This window comes from Lithobates pipiens, unplaced genomic scaffold (assembly GCF_037356315.1).
Source record: "Lithobates pipiens isolate NorthernLeopardFrog02 unplaced genomic scaffold, aLitPip1_a1.2 Scaffold_16, whole genome shotgun sequence".
NCBI classification, from domain to species: Eukaryota; Metazoa; Chordata; class Amphibia; order Anura; family Ranidae; genus Lithobates; species Lithobates pipiens.
The window spans coordinates 59,014,998-59,036,021 of NW_027507748.1; the positions used below are offsets into that span (position 1 = coordinate 59,014,998).

Below are 21,024 nucleotides of genomic sequence, written 5' to 3' on the forward strand. Positions count from 1 at the left end.
ACCATCAGGCATTTACAACAGGACACAGTAGTGACACCACAGCCTGCAGGAGGAACAACAGCACCCAACATACAGTGCACTATCCAACTCACCTGGAAGTATCACAAGGCATTGGTGCTTGTATCTCAAAAGAGCATGACAATGGTATTAAACCCAAAAGCAAACATATTGCAGCTTACCCATTCTTAGATGTGATGGCTGCATTTGTTTTCTTTGGCTTTATTTCTTCTATTTTCATTTGATCCAGCCAGTAATTCTGTTTTTCAAAAGTACAAACTCCCTTCCAGATGTATCAGTTTACAGGGATGAGACAAAACATTTAACACTGGCAGGGGTGCTTCCAATGATCAGTTTTTATTTATTCATGTAAAACGTTTATCTTAAAAAATAAAAACTATTTGCTGTAACTGATTATAAAGTATTAGCTGGAGTTTGGCTTCAACGTGTTAGTGTATCTAAATTTGCCAGTCCATCCAACACTTCCCTCAGCTAGACTGACAATGCTGCTGTCTGCTGTGCCTCCTGTGCTTCTACGTCCAGAGCAGAGACACTCTAATACAGGAGGTGCGTTACTGGCCAGATCAGCAGGTGATTTCTCGCCCACCTCCACTCCCCCTTCCCTTTTTTCCCCATCTGTTAAGCTCATGCTCTGTTAAGCTGCATTTCTGACAAGCTCAACAGACAACAGGTATTTTATGTACTTGGTGAAAATGTTCTGGGACCAAATGTCACACGCTTTGTAAATTAGTTTTTTGCCTCGGGACCTTACAGTACTGAGGGTTAATTGTGTAGGTAAGACTTAACACCAGTCTGGCCAGGCCATGATTGATGTTCTGCCTGGTCATGTGAATGGTGAGGTGCACATGACAGGCAATAGCCAGGCTTGGTTGGATGTTTTGATATCGGCCCTCTCTGAGCCAATCAGGGGGAGTGCCGGACCCGTTGAGGAGTTTGGGAGGGGGTACTTAAACAGGTGTGGGTCATGTGTTCGGGGGTTCCAGAGTTGTTCGAGAGACCCACGTGGTCTGTTCTGGTTCCAGGGTCGGGGTGGCCCCATGAGGGGTCCCGGTCACGGGGTGTTCGTCATCCCGCAACATGTTCCTGTCGGTGGCCCCTGTTAGACCCGCCTGGACTGGGGTGGGGATCCGTCTGTTCCCGAGTCTCGGAACCGGCTGGTCCGAGGCACTGTAACTGAGGGAGGATTCAGAGTGTCGGGTGTGCTCTCAGCTTGGAGGGACACCACAGCTTGTGCAAGTGACCGGGGGAGGAATCTTCGGAGGAGGGCCGACAAGTGGCATCCTGGGAAGTGCCTGGTTACTGAGTTGGGAAGGATATTGACGAGTCCACACTTTTCCAGTACCTCAAAGAAAGCGAGAAACGTTCCAAGTACAGTCGGAAAAAGGTTCCTGTTTATCTTCGGTTGATTGTTCAAGTTTCAGTCAACGTGCTGACTGCCATGATCTCTGGCTTGAGGTCTGTTCAGCCTTGAAGTGCCCAGCTGCGAGTGGCTACTCTCTGGGTGGAAATAGAGACTTTGTTAAACCTGCAGTTCAAGGTACTTGAGTTCTTCACATGTGCCCTCTGTTCCCAAAGAGACTGTGTTTTGTGAGAGTTCTACTGCAAAATAAAACCTTTTGAAAGGACTTTATCTGTGTCAGTGTACAAGTCGTTGGGTATCAACCCTGGGAACCCCTAGACGTGGAGGAGCAGGCCAGGAGAAGGATAACCGGTAAGCCCATTCAGTCAAGGCCGCCCTGCAATGGGGAATGGCCGCTACACTCAGCCTGATAAAAGAAAACAAATGCAGCCACCACATCTAAAGAATGCCAAGTTCCTACGTACTGTATTTCAATTTGGTTTTTGGGTCTGTGGCTGAAAGTATCATAATTGCCCACTAGGTGGCAGCATTTCTAAGTGAAAAACTGTATTACACACTTTCAATAAGTAGTATAAAGCTGTTGCTTGTAGACTGCATTACTAACTAGATTTTCATAATTATGAGAAAAAGTATTACATATGAATTTAAATATTGTTATTTAAAGGTTTAGTCTACCAAATGATCAATGTGCATTTACTCTAGCCTGCAGAGCATTGCACCCGTGCTTAGTGCCTTGTGGGTACAATGCACAAGCTTCATCAATGTATATATTCAGCCTTAGATCTGCACATAAATCGGGCATGTAGTCATTCACACAGAGCAATCCCAGACTTGGATGACATTGCTAAAGTCAAACGATTCTTACAGAAGAAGCACCCAGCAATTCAGTTATAGGGGGAAGGGGGAGGGGGGAGGGGGTTGGGTTTTGGGGGTAGTGTATGTCACCGTGCTTTATGTTACACTCTAAATAACAGTGTGGACGGGGCTGGACAGGTGCCATGACTGCTCCATTAAGAGTTTATTTTATGTAATAAGTAATCAGCAGTTATAGCAATGCATTATTCTTCCTTCAAAGACCAACTCTGTACAAGGCATAATATATACACTGCTCAAAAAAAAAATTAAAGGAACGCTTTTTAATCAGAGTATAGCATCAAGTCAGTTAAACTCCTGGGATATTGACCTGGTCAGTTAAGTAGCAGAGGAGGGTTGTTACTCAGTTTCAGCTGCTTTGGCGTTAATGAAATTGACGACAGGTGTTCTAGATGGGCAACAATGAGAGGACCCAGTGGTGTAACTAGAACCTTCAGGGCCCCGATGCAAGAAACCATGAAGGGCCCCCCTGAACCCCAGCCAGGGCCCTTCCCTCCGAGTCCGGCGGTGGAACTCCAGGGTGTGGTCACAGGTATGACCTTTGTGAGCCCTGTAGTTCCACCACTGGCATCAGTAGTTTTTTTTTTATTTTAATTTTTTTTAAATTTTTAGGTTCGCCATTGGGGGACTGTCCCTAGGCAGGATGGGGTCCCCATCCCCAGAAGAAATGAGGTACTTTTCTCCAGGGCAGATTAAGTTACTGCCCCCAGGTGAGAAGGGGTCCCTGTCCCCAGGGGGAGATGGAGGGGGTATGTAATGGTGTGTGGGGGGTCCTCTCACTCACCATGACCAAGCTGCAGGCTGCGCACTCATCCATGTTGGCCTGGGCTCCATCCAGTGTGCTGGACGGGTGATCAGCATATCTCCCAGAAAGACCTTTCATCATCTGTGTATGACGGGGGGAGGAGGGGGGCTGGCAGACAAGCCTGCAGTGTCCTCCGGGGGGCTCCCATAGGGCTGCACTGCATCTGTGTGCTTAAAGTTTGTTTACCCAGGAGAAGTATGCAGTGCAATGTGGGGCAGATTCGGGGGGGGGGGGGGGCGGGACTCTGGCTGGGGAGAAAAGACATCGGACTGAGCGGCAATGCATGGAGCAGGAGAGGGGTACTCTGTGGAGCCGGCCGAGGACACAGGTCATGCGGGGAATGCACAACTAAAGAGCAGCCAGTGCGATATCCGAGCATGGAGCTCTGCTAGTCACCCTCCACCTCCAGCCAACCGTGTGCATGTACACTGGTACCCCTAGCTGCCTATGCTGCTGCCGGCCATATGTAGAGGGGGCTGCATGGACCCCCTGCAGCACAGGGCCCAAATGCGGTCGCGACTGCTGCACCCCCTATAGTTACGCCCCTGAGAGGACCTCCAAAACAGGAATGGTTTTACAGGTGGAGGCCACTGACATTTTTTTCTCCTACTCATCTTTTCTGTCTTTTTATCAGTAGTTTTGCATTTGGCTAGGGTCAGTGTCACTACTCGTACCATGAGCCAATACCTGGACTCGGTGGCACAGTGGTGTAGTGGGTAGCACTCTCGCCTAGCAGTAAAAAGGGTCACTGGTTCAAATCCCAACCATGACACTACCTGCCTGGAGTTTGCATGTTCTCCCTGTGCCTGCGTGGGTTTCCTCCGTGTACTCCGGTTTCCCCCCACACTCCAAAGACATGCTGGTAGGTTAACTGGCTTCTGTCCAAAATTGGCCCTAGTAAATGAATGGGGACCTTGGATTGTAGGCTCCTTGAGGGTAGGGCCCGATGTGAGTGTGGGACAATTGTAGACACTCACTTAGGATGAACTGGATGGTTTGGTGTCTTTATTCAATCTTACTAACTATGAACTATGACCCTATAGAGGTTGCACAGGCAGTCCAACTCCTCCAGGATGGTAAATCAATATGTGCCATTGCCAGAAGGTTTGCTGTGTCTCCCAGCACAGTCTCAAGGCTGGTGCTCAAAATCTTTGGGGGAAAGTGCAAACAAACTGAAAAATTCTGGAAAAAAAAAAAAAGCATCAATTGCAGCCACTGTGCCCCATCAAATGCAGCCTCACTGTTCCCCCCTGCCCGCTCGCTGCTAGGGTTGCCACCTCGTCCCTTTAAACCCAAACACATATTAATTACACAGGTTCTGTGGCTGCTTAAGGTGGTTATTAAACTCACTTGGTGCTTTATCTGCATTAAATTAGCCTCAGAACCTGGGTAATACATGTGTGCTTGGGTCTAAAGGGATGAGGTGGCAACCCTACTCGCAAACTGACCGGCACTTAACCCATCTTGGTGGCAGGTAAGGCAGCGGGTGACAGCAGCGAGCTGTGGGACGGGCAGAGGGTGAGGCGACGGCTCCTGTATCCTCCATGCTTCCCGTGTGTATCTTCTTCCCTTCTGCTAGGCATCCAATAGGATCGCCTGTTCCTTCAGCCAATCAGGTGACAGGTATTAGACCCGCGCTTCCTGATTGGCGGAGAGGCGGTTCAGTGTTAGAAAAGCAAATAATCTTTTGCTTTTCTAATACACCTGGGTGCACAATGCTCTGCGCTCCGAATCCACCTTTTTTGAAGCCTATTAGAGCCTATGGCTCTAATCAGGTCCTTTAAAAAAAAAAACACCCCCTGGCGCCTGAAAAGGGGCTGGATGCCTGAATAGGGGGTGGCCATGGCACCCTTAATGGACAGGCTGCCCCTGGCTATAGATATGCTTTAAGTGTCATTTCTTCAGTGTTGTCACATGAAAAGATAGAAGAAAATAATTACAAAAATATGAGGGGTGTACTCTATTGTGAGATACTGTATATAATATATACACACACACACACACACAATATTGCCAAAAGTATTGAGACACCTAACTTTACACGCTCATGAACTTTAATGGCATCCCAGTCTTAGTCCAAAGGGTTCTATATTGAGTTGGCCCACCCTTTGCAGCTATAACAGCTTCAACTTCTCTGGGAAAGCTGTCCACAAGGTTTAGGAGTGTGTCTATGGGAATGTTTAACCATTCTTCCAGAAGCGCATTTGTGAGGTCAGGCACTGATGTTGGATGAGAAGGCCTGGCTCACTGCCACTGCTCTAATTTATCAGGTGTTCTATCAGGTTGAGGTCAGGACACAACCCAATATTGAAGACCAGCCAAGTCAGCCCCCCCCCCCCCAAACCTGCTCATCTTTGTCTTTATGGATCTTGCTTTGTGCACTGGTCCAAATCATTTGGTGGAGGGGGATTATGGTGGAGGGGGGAGGTTGGGCTTGGCCCCTTAGTTCCAGTGAAGGGAACACTTAAGGGGTCAGCATACCAAGACATTTTGGACAATTTCGTGCTCCTATTTTGGGGGTGACCCTTCCTGTTCCAACATGACTGTGCACCAGTGCACATGGCAAGGTCCATAAAGACATGGATGAGCGAGTTTGGGGTGGAAGAACTCGACTGGCCTGTACAGAGTCCTGATCTCAACTCGATAGAACTCCTTTGGGATGAATTAGGGCAGAGACTGCAAGCCAGGCCTTTTCGTCCATCATCAGTGCCTGACCTCACAAATGCCATTCTGGAAGAATGGTCAAACATTCTCATAGACACCCTTCCAAAGCTTGTGGTCAACCTTTCCAGAAGAGTTGAAGCTGCAAAGGGTGAGCCAACTCAATATTGAACCCTACTGACTAAGACTGGGATGTCATTAAAGAGGAAGTAAACCCTGATGAGTTTACTTCCTCTTTGATTCCCTGCAAAGGTAAAGCATAATGGACTACTATGCATCGCATAGTAGCCCATTATGTGTCACTTACCTGACACAGGAGCCAGCGAAGTCACCGCTGTCCCCTATAGTCTAGAGCCTCCCTCTTCTTGGTGGGTCTCGCTGCTCCGGCGCTGTCATTCGTCGGAGCCGCGGTGACGTCACTCGCGTGCATGCGAGCCGCCACTTGTGGCATATCGCCGTTAACTGCGGCACGCTCAGTGCGCCTGCGCGCCGCTGTGACAGAGGTGCCTGTCTTTCGGCAAATATCTCCTAAACCCTGTAGGTTTAGGAGATATTTCTTAGACCTACAGGTAAGCCTTAATCTAGGCTTACCTGTAGTTCAAAGTGGTTTGTAAGGGTTTACAACCACTTTAAAGTTCATATGCGTGTAAAGGCAGGTGTCCCGATACTATTGGTAATATACTGTATATTCCATGCCTGGCTGATCCCTGTAAAAGCAGAGCATGGCTGAAGTAGTTGCTGTTACTGCAGGGACCCTCGTTGTCCTCCAGGTCCTGTGCTAAACAGCTGCCCTGCTGTATTGAGAACACAGGAATTCACACACTCAGCACTGGTGCCGTTCAGAGAATGCCTTCTATTCTTCTCAAAGTATGCAAATTGCTTTTTGATTGGATGGGGTGGAGAGGCGGGGTAGTGATATCACGATTTCCACTTGTCCATTCAGAGAACGCCTTGTATTCATTGGGAAAAGTACAAGACGAAACGTTCGGGGCTGCTCACTCACACCAGCGCAGACTTTCAAATTCGGATGGGCAGCTGTGTCCCTGCAGCTGATGCACCCACTATAGACTTACAGGGGCTGCTTGCAAGCAGCTGCATAAACAAATGGGCCATTCACAGTGTACGGGCGTTAGCACCCATGTGAACAAGGCCTTAAAAGCACATGGTCAGCACTCTACATAAGCTATTACTGCCTAATATGAACAGATAACAGTGAATGTGTTTTTTTACCAAGTGAATGTTGGGTGAATGTACATGGAACTGCGCTTTATAAAGATGTCTAGTGAATTTTGATCCAATTTGTAGTGAATGTGGGGCAAACATACGGTGAATGTCTTGTTAAATATTTTAGTGCTGTTTATGTTGCTGGGGTAACATATGTAAAGCCCAATTTTTTTCTTAATTTTAGGTAGAATAAGGACATTAAAAACCCATCAGGATTTTTTGCAATCCAAGTCTGATTGGAGAGATTGTCCTTCATTTCCTGTCTGGATGAGTCATGAAATGAGAAGAAATCTCTCCAAGGTGAGCAGGAAATCCCATCTTAGGCAGATGTCAACAGGAGAAGATTCCTGTCCAGGTGAAAACTAGAGATTTAAAATTTCCAGAAATGTTGAATCCATGGGAAATAAACCATTTTTCCCAATTTTTTTTCCGTAAAAAAATTAAAATTTTCAGCAAAATGTAAAAAAATATAAAAATGAGCATAGAGTAGTTTTACAAATTGAAAAACGATCCCAACACTCACCCAACTGTAGGAGGTACAAGATGGCCCACAAGCAAACTAAACTGGAGCCTTTCCCCTGCAGTGCCCCCCTAGTGGCAGAATTGAATATTACTCCTTTTAGAACAGCATTGAGAAGTACAGTGTTACTTGAACTGTATTCCAGGACTTTTTTGCCTTCAGCTGAGAGAACTTGTAATAATTTAAAACTTTTTATAAAGTCTCAGAAATCTTTCATTAAGGTCTTCATCTTATATAGTATTACAATCTTAAGTAATATATCTATGACATGATATTCAAAGAACATATTCCACACTTCTTTTTTCCCAATTTTTCTGGAAAAAAATAAAACGGCTTTGAAATTAACATTTTTTTTCCCCCCAATATTTCCATTCAAGGCCTTCCTATCTTAGTGACAGCTCAAATTTTTAGATTTTTCTGTATTTTGAGTACCAGTGATGATGACCACAAGGTCAAATAGAGAGTGTGAATCTCCCCAGCGTGGAGGGGAGGGGGTTATAAAATGGAGGCAGAGTTCTATGGAAAAAAGAATCAGCGCAAGGGACATATCATACTAACTGTCCCTTGTGCTGAAGGATTAATAGATTGAAGGTAAAGGTGAGGGCTCAAATGGGCCATGACCAATGATTTATTTGTTTTTTTAAGCTGGAGGGTTTTAAGGTGCCATTGACCACCAGTGATTATGGGATTTATTTATTTTTTTCTAAAAGATGGAAAGGTGAGTTAAAGTGCCACTGACTATAAATGATTGTGGAATCATTAAATTAAAGGTAAGAAATGAAACTTAGATGTAAGCAAACATAAAATGTTGGTCCTTTTTCCAAAAGAAAGCTTTATCTGCCTCAAAACATGATATAAATAATTTGGGTCGAGTGTTGCATGACAGTGTAATTGTCAATCAAACTATCACAACAATGAAAATAGAAAAAGGCCTAGTAAAAAAAAAAAAAAGAAGAAGAGGTATGAAAAAAACTGAGTACTCGATTTGTTAATCATCTCCTGCACACCTCCTGAAATACCATATCAGGCTGACAGTCATAAAAGGCTGCTCAGGAAAAGGAGTCTACAAGTAGACAGTGGTCATTAGGACTGCTTGAAAAGAGGATTTTATTAATTTTTTTTTGGCTTAAGTGGAAAGGTATACATAACACAGACCCTTCTGAAACAGACTTTAGAAAACACACCATGTTGTACAATATCGGTTGCGTTTATTTCCTCTCCGTTTGGAGCCATACACAATGATAATTTATTGTGCGTGATTGAAGCCTTTTCTTTTCTACATATTTACACTTGCTCATAAAGTATACAGTACAGGTTGGATGAGGTTGGTCATACTGAACTGACATATGCTTTATGACACAAGGGGAGACATTAGAGAACCCTCTGTAGCCAAGATAAAAAAACTTCCAACAGGAACACCCAGTATTGGCACTGCCATGTCCTGTTCCGAAATACCACCTGGCAGATGTAACTACAGAACCCAATGGGGGTAGGTGATAGCAGCGCTCTGATCAGACTGGCCACTCAACCCAACATGGAACTATTTAAAGATGAACTCCAGTCAGATATAATTGACAAAAAATATATAAAGCACTGAAATCATTAATAAATAATTTAACCACTTCCTCCAGGTAGACATCATTATCTTTGAGTGGAGATATCTGGATGATGGGTGCAGCTATAGGCATCATCATATATCTTCTTTACTTTTTTTTAAGCTAGCAATTCCCTACATTGTAAAAGGCATCATAGCGGCTGTTTAGCCACTTGATTGCTTTTACAGGCCACGACCCTCTAGTGCTTCTCCAGGCCACGGCCTTCTAGTGCTTCTCCAGGCCACGGTCCTCTAGTGCTTCTCCGGTCACTTCTGTGCGATCGGGGAGCTGGAGAATGAATCAGCTGCCTCCGCCGGTCTACCATAGAGCTGACTGTGGACTAGATGGTCCCAGGCCATCTCTATGTACTTCGGAGGCGGAAAGTGATGCCATGATGTCACTTCAGGTGTCAGGAGATGTAAACACTGCCATTTTTGCTGGAAAGCCTAAAGATCTTTTTTTTTTTTTTTGATCTCAGGCTTTTCAGCATAGAGGAGAGATGTGGGGACTTCTAGACCCCAAATCTCTCCGTAAAGAGGACCCATCATGCCCTATTCTGATTACAAGGGATGTTTACCATTCCTTAGAATAGGAATAAAAGTGATCAAAAAAAAATAATTAAAGGGAAAGTGTGAAAGTAAAAAAATAAAAGAGGTGAACGCATATGTAGGTCGTGCCCGCAGAAATAAATGTTGTTCAAACCACACATTTAGGTATCACTGCGATGATTTGAGCAAGAGAAATGATTCTGGAACTAGACCTCCTCTAACGCTCAACTGGGAACCTGTAAACAATTTTAAAGCGTCACCTATGGAGATTTTTTAAGTACTGTAGTTTGGCACCATTCCACGACTGTGCACAATTTTAAAGCGCGACACGTTTGGTGTCTATTCACTCAGCGTAACACCATCTTTCACATTATACAAAAAAATTAAACTGGGGGTAAATATTGTTTTTTTTTTTTAAGTTCATGAATGCGTTTTAAGAAAAAAAAAATTGTGTTAGAAAAATTGCTGCGCAAATACATAAAAAATTGCAATGACCACCGTTTTATTCCCTAGGGCAGTGATGGCGAACCTTGGCACCCCAGATGTTTTGGAACTACATTTCCCATGATGCACAACTACAGTGCAGAGTGCATGAGCATCATGGGAAATGTAGTTCCAAAACATCTGGGGTGCCAAGGTTCACCGATCACTGCCCTAGGGTCTCTGCTAAATATATATATAGATAATGTTTGAGGTTCTGAGTAATTTTCTAGCGAAAAAAATGATGATTTATACAATGCCAGAATTGGCTTGGGTGGCAAGTGGTTAAAAGTATTTATTTTAAATGAAAGGAAGTACCTGAATGTGACCTGGTATCAACCTATTGCAGACCCTTTACAGCAGGGCTGGAGTGTGAAAAGACTGCAGAAGGAGGCAATCAAGTCATGTAATGACAAGAAGCATCCTAATAGGAGGAAAGAGCAGAGTGATAGGGAGTTGAGCTAATCACCATGCTGCTTCTCCTTTCACTGTCCACTCACAGGCTAGGGCAGGTTCCAGCTCAGGGTAAGTGGACTGAATGATGTTGGCCTGTGGACATCTTGCAGTGAAAAAGAAGTACTTTGGATTAAAAGTGAATTTTACATTAAAAGCCGATTATTTTTTTTATTGGGCTATTTCTTGTTGTATTCTTATTTTTTGGCTGCTTTACAGGTGGTTTCTGTTGGAACCTTTCCATCTTAGCGATAGGCCTGCTAGAATATCTGTACTGTTAACTTTCATTCATATGAGCCTCCTGCACTTGTTTTATTTAAAGGCCGAAAAAATTGGTCTAGGAAGCATAAACTATACAGTACTTGCCAAATCCAGTTCTCCTGCATTTAAATGTACATGGGTTTAACCATGTTCAAACTATCTAATCTGCTCTCGGACGAACAGAATTTCACACACAGAAAACTTGAATGTGCCCAAACAAAGGTAAATATACCATTGTAAATAATTCTATACATTTATAAGCAATTAGAAATGTCCTATAAATTTATATAAATGTTTATAATGGCATACCAGTGTAAATGAGGCCTTAGCTTACAGTACCTGCCCCACCTACAGGCCCATTGTGAAAATGCATGAGAATACTGAACAGTTCCATCAAAATGAGAACATCCTAAATCATGGGTGCTCAACTTGTGGCCTTCCAGCTGTTGGGGGACTACAAGTCCCACCATGTCTCTGCCTTGCAATGCCTCATATGGCTTGTAGTTCTGCAATAGCTAGAGGGTTGCAGGTTGAGCACCCATGCCCTAAATGTATGACGGCAAGGAACGGTCAACCCAAAAAGACACAGCCTACAAAAAACGACCTTTACTGCTATAGTGCTCCTTAGCCTTGGTGGGTCTCGGAAAACGAACGTCTGTGCTGCCCATAACAATCCATTATATTCTTACTTTTATTCTTCCAGTGCAGCCTTAAAAATAAGAGAGTGACCTATTGGTTCAAAAAAATGAAGTACTCTCCTTCAAACCCAACTCTGTACAAAAATTACCTTTGCAGCGCGTTTCCCATCCTTTAACACAAACTATAAGGGTTAAATGCTTGTTAAGTCTAGGGGCAGAGGATAAGGTGATCTATTTGCTGTATACCTTGCTATATTCAGGCTTAGTCCCTCCCTAGGCTGTGGGTGGCTCCTAACTGTCCTCATGTACAATGCACAACTGTTGGTCCTGCACTGAACTTGACGACAACATGCAACCACAGTCAGAGGCCCTTAGAAAAGAAGCTTTGTGCACCGGTTGCACAGATGGGGGAGCCTATTGGTGTGAGGAACATGTTAGGGGCTCATTACCCAACATCTAGACTTAACAAGCATTTAACCTCTGCAGTGCTGAGGTCGCACTGCAAGGGTAATTTTAGTGTAATTCCTGGAGTTGGACTTTAACTGGGTAAGAAACACACACTCCTTATTAACCCTGTATTATTAATTGTACATAAGTGAATTGCATGACGCTGTCATGACATAAGGACTAGTCAGGTAACAAAGCAATGACAACAGACTCAACACTGGTACTGTATATCACAGTGAAAGCCAGAGACCCAACGCAGCGCTCAAATTATAAACAAGTATGCATGGGCCTCGTGGCTGGAATTGAAGGCAGATCAGTTCCCATAGCCCTATACAACCAAAATCTCCCTTTCCCACAGCCGTACGGAGTTAGACACCTGAAAGGGATCATCTGATTGTTACGGACAACAGTATTTCAAATGCTTGTCATTGGAGCACGCAGTGGGAGACATTTACAAAACTAGCATTGGCTAAAAAAGATGGCAATTGCTGCTTTGTGTACTTTATTTTCCCTAGTGGGTGTTATACATTATTTTCTGCTTTCCAGTTCAACAATTTTTTGCTATAGGAAACAAGAACCAAAAGTTAACCATTTTCAGCACTGGAAGCACCAACTTATTGGCCAGCATTAGGTTTGCAACTGTCCCACTCGATTTCCACTACCACACCCACAGCACACACACCATAAAATGTTGTCATAAAAAGCTATTTCAGTGCAAAGTTTACACTGCCTAAGTATCACAATGAACATTCTTAGTGACAAAAAACGAAGTCAATAATTAAAAGTCTTCCCCTTCGGTCCTCGGGGGGCTTCAAATTCAGCACATGGTTAAATACGTCAAGTTTCCAGATGCAAAAATCACACAGTCAATGATTCCAGGTTCAGAATTTCCAAAGTTTGAAAATGAATTTAGAAACAAACGATAAGCAGTTCACATGCAATATGAAGATAAAAAAAAAGGAAAAAAAATATAGGTATACATTTCCTCAACTTCGTCTTAAGATCATAAAGTTGTAGTGGAAAGATGTACCGGCGTCTATGTACATATGGTGGAGTTACGTTGACGATATACTAATATCTTCCACACTTCGGCCCATCGGGCAAGGAGCCTTCGAGATTTCCTTATCCATAGGTAAAGCAAACTAGCTACACAGCTTCAAAAACAGTATCTGATCTTCGCCTCGTCCCGCGCTGAAGCCTTGGACCATCCAATAAAAACACGGCGACTGACTTATACAAAAACAAAGCCGGAAACACGCCAGGACAGCTAAGTCGGGTATATAAACAGCCACTATCGCCACTGTCCTAGGCGGCGTTCCCACCAACTTTATGTTAAAAGTTTTGTGGAGAGGAACAGACTTTAAATCTCAAAGCTTGCTGCAGCTCCTCCTTCAGCTTAAATGGATGGGCATGTAGTCTGGCCTCCTGGTTTGGATGATTTTCGGCTTGCCTTTACGCGTGCCGTCCTCATCCTCGTCCACCTCAAGCTCGTTTTCGGGATCGCTCTCACACACATGGACCACCACACTGGGGGTTGTGTCTGTAGCTGCATGTAATTCGTATTGTTCTCCTGCAAGCAAAATGTAAAAAAAAAAGTTTAGGAAAAAAAAATATCGTTTTGACCAATTGTTAGCATTAGATATAGCTGATGTTTAATCTGCTTATATTTTGCCTTCTGTGGTTCTTCCCTCCCACTTCTTCAACATGATAATGACAATTAAAAAATAAAAATGTCACTTAATTTACACGTGTATGGACATGCGCCCCCTTTTTTTAGTCTGTACATGGCTATATGCAAGATCTTTATGGATCTTTCTGCCAGCCTCTGCCTGCCAGATCCTGTATATAAACAAAATCATTACATCCCTGTGCAAGAGACCATAACCTTAAAAGGTCCAGTTCAGGTACTACATCTTTTTATAGTCCCGCACCTCGGCATTTAATTTATGACTTATTATTTTATGTAAATTATTTAACCACTTAAGGACCAGGCCTATTTTTGACATGTTAAATAATTTCTTTGGGCTAGAAAATTACTTAAGCCCCCAAAACATTATATATTTAGTTTTTCATATACCCTAAGGAATAAAATGTTAGTCCTTGCAATACTTTATGTCATACCGTTTTTGCGCAACGGTCTTACAAACGCAATTTTTTGGGGAATTTTTTTTTAAAGAACATAGTAAAGTTGGCCCAATTTTTTTCTATATTGTGAGAGCTGATATTACGCCAAGTAAATTGATACCCAACATTTCACATGCTTTAAAATTGCGCCCATTCGTGGAATGGCGACAAACTTTGGCACTTAAAAATTTCAATAGGCGTTGTTTAAAAATTTCTACAGGTTAACAGTTTTGAGTTACAGAGGAGGCCCTGTGCTATAATTATTGCTCTCATTCTAATGATCACGGCGATACCTCATATGTGTGGTTTGAACACCGTTTTCATATTTGGGTGCGACTTACGTATGCGTTCGCTTCTGCGCGCAAGCTCGGAGGGTCGGGGCGCTTTAAAAAAAAATAAAAATAAAAAAATAAAAATGTTTTCATTATTGATTTTACTTCTTACTTCTGCACTGTCCTTTTAAAATAAAACATTTGGATCACTTTTATTCCTAATACAAGGAATGTAAACATCCCTTGTAATAAAAAAAGGCCATGGAGCTCTTTAATGTGAGATCTGTGGTGAAAAAGACCTCAGATCTCACATTTACACTCAAAAGTAATTAAAAAACAATTAAATAAAAAGTATTTTTTATTTTTTAATAAATGTCCCTTTAAGGCCATTGGGCAGAAGTGACATTGGGCATAGAGTAGAGTGGGGGCCATCATTCCCTCACTCAACTTAGTGCAAGCAGGGGAAAGCTGATTTTAGCAGGAGGGGGAATTTTGCTTAGGTGAGCATGCAGATTAGTGCTATTTTTATTTTTCTGTAAGGGGGGGGGATTTTTACTGACACATAATGCTCATACATTTTGGGGGAGTAGGCGCAATTTCACATGTTCACCCATGGCTCTAAATGACCTTGTCCCGGCACTGGCTGGCAGAGCTGAGTAACAGCCACAGCCCTTACACAGACTGAGGTTGCAGAGGAAGAGGAGGGGTGTCTAAGGTTGCCACTTTTGCCAGGATAAAATACTGGCTCTATGGGCTTTTTCCTAGTAGTAACATTGGCAATAAGTTCTATTTTCACTGGACATGTTGGTAAAATACTGGCCATTTCCAATGGGTAAAATGTATTGAGCCTGGGTATACCCAATAGGTGCTGTTTTATATCAAAACATTTTTTTCCTCTTAATAAAAAAAAAAAAAAAAAAAAAAAAAAAAACATGGTGTGCAACATTACTGTGTGCAGTAGAACACAAACTTGTAGTCTGTTGGTCTGCACAGTCTATATATATATATATATATATATATATATATATATATATATACATACATACATACACATATATATATATATATATATATATATATATATATATATATATATATATATATATAAATCAATCCAGCTATATCGGACGCTCTGCAGTTCTTTAGGCCAACAATCTGTGAACCAGGTTTGATATACTTGAGGTTGGCGGCCAGGTCTTTCCTCAGCCCTCCCCAATGGCGCTGCTTGGAACCGGCATGTCGAATGTTATAACACATGTGCATATCCAAATTGTGGACACATACTAGGGCCAATTTAGACAGGAGCCAATAAACATACCAGAATGTCTTTGTAGTGTGGGAGGAAACCAGAGTTTCCCGGAGTAAACCCAGGCAGGCTCCATGCAGATAGTGTCCTGGTTAAGATTAGAACTAAGGACCCCAGTGCTGCAGGGAATAAATGCTGACCACTAAGCCCACAGTCATATTTAGACCCCCTGCAAAACTGCAAAGTGAATCTAGGGCTAGTAAATATTTTTTTTTTATACAATGTTTATTGGACTGAATATCTATTTCTGTAACAGGCTAAAAAAAATTAAAACAAATGTAACAAAAACTCTCTGTATTGCCTTTAACAACCATTCCGTCTGCTTGTTTTCGTTCACTGCACTAAAAAAGCAAATCCGTCTGCTAAAACCAATGCAGTCTTCATTTGACTCAGACAAACAAGGCTCAGTGGAATATGGCCGCTGTTCCCCCAGCGAGCAGGCCTCGGTGCCAGAGTTCCCACATTAACACCCGTACGAGGCGTCCTTTCACAGCACTGTCATGGGATCTTTTTTCCCCTTTAGCCTAATGTAGGAAAAATGTGCTACTGAGAATTAAAAATAAAACCAAATGATTTTGTCTGGAAAGAATGGAAACTTGGCCCCACGTGTGCTCTATAATCACATCAGCTATTTCTGGACCACTCGAGAGAAAACGTTCCCTTTCAGAGAATTCTCGCAAACAGGAAAAAGTACTGCAGAGGGATAGAATGATTTCTGTGCAAACTCTGGGAAATTAGTCTGTTTTAAAGGAAATCTCTTATGGCAGGACTACAGCAGCGGCTGCTGATTGAGCTCTGGGGGTCTCATCTTCATCCCTGATCCACAACTGCTCCTGCACAGTGAAGCGCATTCTGGGGCCTCACAGCAACACAGCAGTAAAATTGAATTGGGGTCCAATAGCAACAAGAAAGACTGGCTGGGGACTCCAGAGCAATAAGTTAATTTGACTTAAAGACCCAGAGCAACACTGGAGTAAAACTGACTGAGCATCAGAGTTAGACAGGAGTGAAGCTGACTCTGAACCCCAGAGCAACTCGGGAGTGAAGCAGACTCTGAGCAGCACAGGAGTGAAGCTGACCTGAACCCCAGAGCAACACATAAGTTAAGCTTACTCTGGGCCCAAGCCACACAGGAGTGAAGCTGACCTTGAGCCCCAGAGCAACATAGGAATGAAGCTGACCCTGAGCCACAGAGCAATACAGGAGTGAAGTGACTAAGGCCAGCCATGCACGGTTCAAATCTTGAGCCGTTGATGGGCAGGCTGAATGTACCAAGTTGATATGCAGGAAAGAAATTTGCACCATGTATGGCTGGCCTAAGGGTTCTCAGAGCAACACAACACCAGAATTAAAGTTGTTGTAAACCCTTACAAACCACTTTGACCCACAGGTAAGCCTAAATGAAGGCTTACCTGTAGGTCCAAGAAATATCTCCTAAACCTACACGGTTTAGAAGATATTTACAAAAAGATAGGCACCGCTGTCTATGGCGCACTCCCCGTAGAAAGCAGCACGCAGGCGCACTATTGCCGTTAGCAGCATGCCGCTGTTAATGGCGATATGCTGTTAGTGGCGGCTACCATGTGCATGCGTGGGAGTGACGTCATTGTTGCTCCGGGGCTGTAGTGGCCGGAGCAGAGACACCCGGAAGCTGATGGATGCTCCGTGCTACAGGGGACAGCGGTGACATCGCTGGCTCCTGTGTCAGGTAAATGACACATCATGGGCTACTATGCGATGCATATTAGCTCATTATGCTTGACCTTTGCAGGGAGACAAAGTAGTAGTAAACCCATCAGGGTTTACTTCCTCTTTAAGTTGTCTGTGAGCTCCAGAGCAACAATGGAGTGCAGTATACTCTGGATCCCAGAGCAACACAAGAATGAAGCTGACGCTGTAACCCAGAGCAACACAGGAGTGAAGCTGACTCTGAGACCCAGAGAAACACAGGAGTGAAGTGGACCTACGGCAACAGACAGGTGAAGCTGCCCCAGACAGGGAGTGCTAAACACACAAACCTTAGAAGTAGAAATATGTCTTTAGATACAATGGCAGAAAAGCACGCAATTCCTACCTGGGCCAAGCTTGGAGATGGCGTACAGGAGATCGTAATTAATAACTGGGGTGGCATCTTCCGCTTGCTTCCAGCCTACTGGAGGAGATGCAGGTGGTGAGATGAGAAACTGCTTCTCAGGGTTAGGTGGAGCCAGATGAGAACTGCCTATGTGTAAAGTCTGCAGAAGGATGAAAAGAGTAAAAGATTAGTACAGATACGTCTTTGGGCTTACAAAGGATTGGAAAGCATCATAAAAGGAACCCTGTACTGAAAGACATATGTAGGCTGTGATTGCTGACCTCCTTCTGGCAATGCTAGTTGCCTGGTTGGGCTCTAGGAAAGCAGGGACAGCCAGGCAACTAGAGTACTCACAAGGAGGGCCTATCTACTTTACTGTGTACAACAACCAGGTACCAGCTAGAGGTCTCCAGAGTAAGAAAACGGCTGCTACACCATCTATTCTAGTGGCCAGATCTGCGAGCCTGAGGTCCCAACTCTGCAACACCAACTCAGTCAGTTTTTTAAATTACTTAAAGCCAAAATGTAGACAAAAACATTAAAAAAATAAACACAAGGGATGGAGCTTCCAGTCAATACAAAGTGTCCCTTGTGCTGCTGGTTGCAGTTTTAATCTGGCTGCAGAAATCCTCTGTCCTCAGCCGACTCCCGTACCCCTACAGCGGTAATCTAATGGGAGTGGTGGACCTGTCATGAGTGCCGACTACACCCGCCCTTTCCTCCATTCTTAGAAGCTGTACTATAGCTTTCATGACTGAAAAAAGCTCAATGAATGGAGGCGGACCTTTCGTTCATCCTCTTCCTCATATTGCGTTTTTCATTGAATGACACTTCTATGAATGAAGGAGGAGGGTGGAAAGGGAAGGCATAGCTGGCACTCTTGACGAGTACTAGTTCCATTTTTAAAACACTCCTTAAGGCCCCGTTCACATTATTGCATAACGGGCTTCCTTTAACTTGAATGGGCCTACCTATGCTCATTTGTCACCAGAAAAGAAGCTCCTGCATTGTGTTGGGATTGCCATGCGATTTGGGATCACGGGCAGAATCTCTGCAAGATCCCAAATAGCGAGATGTCAAGGAGGCCTAAGGAGGAGCGTTACAAACCTATGCCTTGCTGTAAACATATAGTGAGCACTGAGTCCTGCACATTTTTATGAAGTACCAATTATCTTCTGGCCATGGCTTCAGCCCTCATATGGAGCTCAATGTTCCCCTTATTCCCACCAATAAGGACAAAATATGGAGGACAAACCTGAGCAAAGTACAGCTTGATCTCCTTCCCCAGGAACTCCATCTTGTGCAGCTGGATCCTGGCCTCCGCAGCCAACAGCGGGTTACTGAAGTTGATCCTCACCCTCTTAAAGCTTTTGAAGTACTGGAAGGTGGCCTCTTTGTCATACGTTCTGAAGAGGGACTCAAACTTTGCCTGGAAAAAAAAAAAAGCAAGCAATAAATACAATTGTTTTCTTGCTTTCTGGGACTCATTTATAGCCAAATAATCCATCATTGTTAGATTATTTATTGCCTTCTGTATACTGTATGACATGGTAACAAAAAATATTTCAGTTTTTATTATAGGCTATGGAACTGAAGCAAAGCCAGGCACAATACATTCCTCCATAACCACAAAGGATCTAAATATACTTTGTGTTCAGCAAACACCTTTGCAAATCCAGTTTTTACCTTGTACAAATAGTGGCGACATTATCACTGTGCTGTACATTGCCTGTGCAGAAAGCAGAGCTGTGGGAGGGGCCCAGAAACTCCACCCACTACAAGCTGCCTGGAAAAATCTACAGGAGGGGGCGGAGACAAGACCAGTCACCCTGCACAAGGGGAGAGAGCAGCAGTGACCGGTCTTTATTACAGGAAGCCAAAGGATGACTGCACAGATCTGGAACAAATACACAAAGCACACCAAGATTCAAGTAACAATGCACACAACAAAAGTATTTTGACAAAATCTGCTTATCCTGGAGTAAGATTTATTCTTTTGAAATCCTGGGAACATCCAAAACTTCCTGGATGGCCGGAAACCAAACAGAACTACGGCAGGGAGCTTTTACTGTTGTAGTATCCAGGATACACTATATATATATATATTGTAAACCCTTGTGTTTTTTCACCTTAATGTATCCTATGCATTAAGGTGAAAAAACACCTAGCAGTGACCAAAATCCTTACATTTTAGAGATTGTCACCAGAACTATGAGACAGGAAGTGATGGGAAATCTCCCAAGTGGGAACACAGATGACAGGGTTCATAAACTTCCCTTAGTTTATTTAATATAGAATTTTGCTTTTAGTTCTACTTTAAACCTCCTATGTCCCCCATCCATAAAGGGCAGCACTGGCGTGCACAGCCTATTGCATTAGGGTGTGCACCCCAAAGCTCAAACATATTTGCGTGTGTCTGCATGTGTATATATATTGACAGTGTCAGCAAAGCAATGGCAAAGCAATGGACGGTGTCGGAGATTTCTATTTTTTACAGTTTTATTTAGGAGCCCTGTTAAGGGGCTTTGGTAAAATTTTAGGAGTATAAACAGGGGAAATCTGCCCCACACAGAGTGATTAGTGTGTGTCCAGGCATACCCTGTGTACATGCCTATGAAGGGCAGTAATTAGGGGGAAAAAAACAAAAACCACCCATGACATAAAGCTGCACGATTAATGGTTAAAAAATCTAAAGCAATTCAACTCTCCTTACGATCTTAAAACAGCATTTCCTGATTCTAGTAACAAGTGCAGAGAGTTCTCACTTCTGACAGCTGACAAAAAAAAAAAAAAAAAGAAAAATGTATCACAACATTGGAGATAAAGAGAAACTTTGTAAAAATGTCGTTCTCTAGATCAAAAGGGATGAACTTCCATCTGTAAATGAGGGCAGTTTAAACAATTAAAGACTAAACCTTTCTCTGACACTTGTTGCTTACAAGTTAAACTTTGTATTTTTTGCTAAAAAATTACATATATATATTTTTAGCAGAGACACTAGAGAATAAAATGGCGGTTGTTGAAATGTTTATTGTCACACTATGTGCGCAGGGGTCTTTCAAAACGCAATTTTTGGGGGGAAAATACACTTGAATGAATTAGAAAAAAAAAAAGACTAAATAGTACAGTTAGCCCAATTTTTTTGTATAATGTGAAAGATGATGTTACGCCGCGAGAATCGTGATCTTTATTCTAAGCAAAAAATCGTGATTCTCGTTTTAGCCAGAATCATGCAGCCCTACCATGACACACAACCTGAGATTATAATCACGTTTTTGGTGATTCCAGAACAGTACAGGTCTCTGATTGGTTGCTGTGGGTTGTTGGCTGTCAGCATTGCTCTGCTGTAACGTGATGTGATTAAG

General features: G+C 43.2%; 1 protein-coding gene across 2 annotated transcripts in view; it reads right to left on the reverse strand.

The window, feature by feature from the left end:
- Window positions 1-8,551: 8,551 nt before the first annotated feature.
- RCAN1 (regulator of calcineurin 1) overlaps window positions 8,552-21,024 on the reverse strand; it is a 132,508-nt gene continuing 120,035 nt past the window's right edge. For both annotated transcript variants that reach the window (XM_077479937.1, XM_077479938.1), the window contains exons 2-4: window positions 18,915-19,088; window positions 17,660-17,819; window positions 8,552-13,453 (exon numbers count right to left, since the gene is read on the reverse strand). In XM_077479937.1, the coding sequence (XP_077336063.1) occupies window positions 13,275-13,453; window positions 17,660-17,819; window positions 18,915-19,088 (513 nt within the window). In that variant the 3' untranslated portion in view covers window positions 8,552-13,274. The remainder of the gene's footprint in view (window positions 13,454-17,659; window positions 17,820-18,914; window positions 19,089-21,024) is intronic.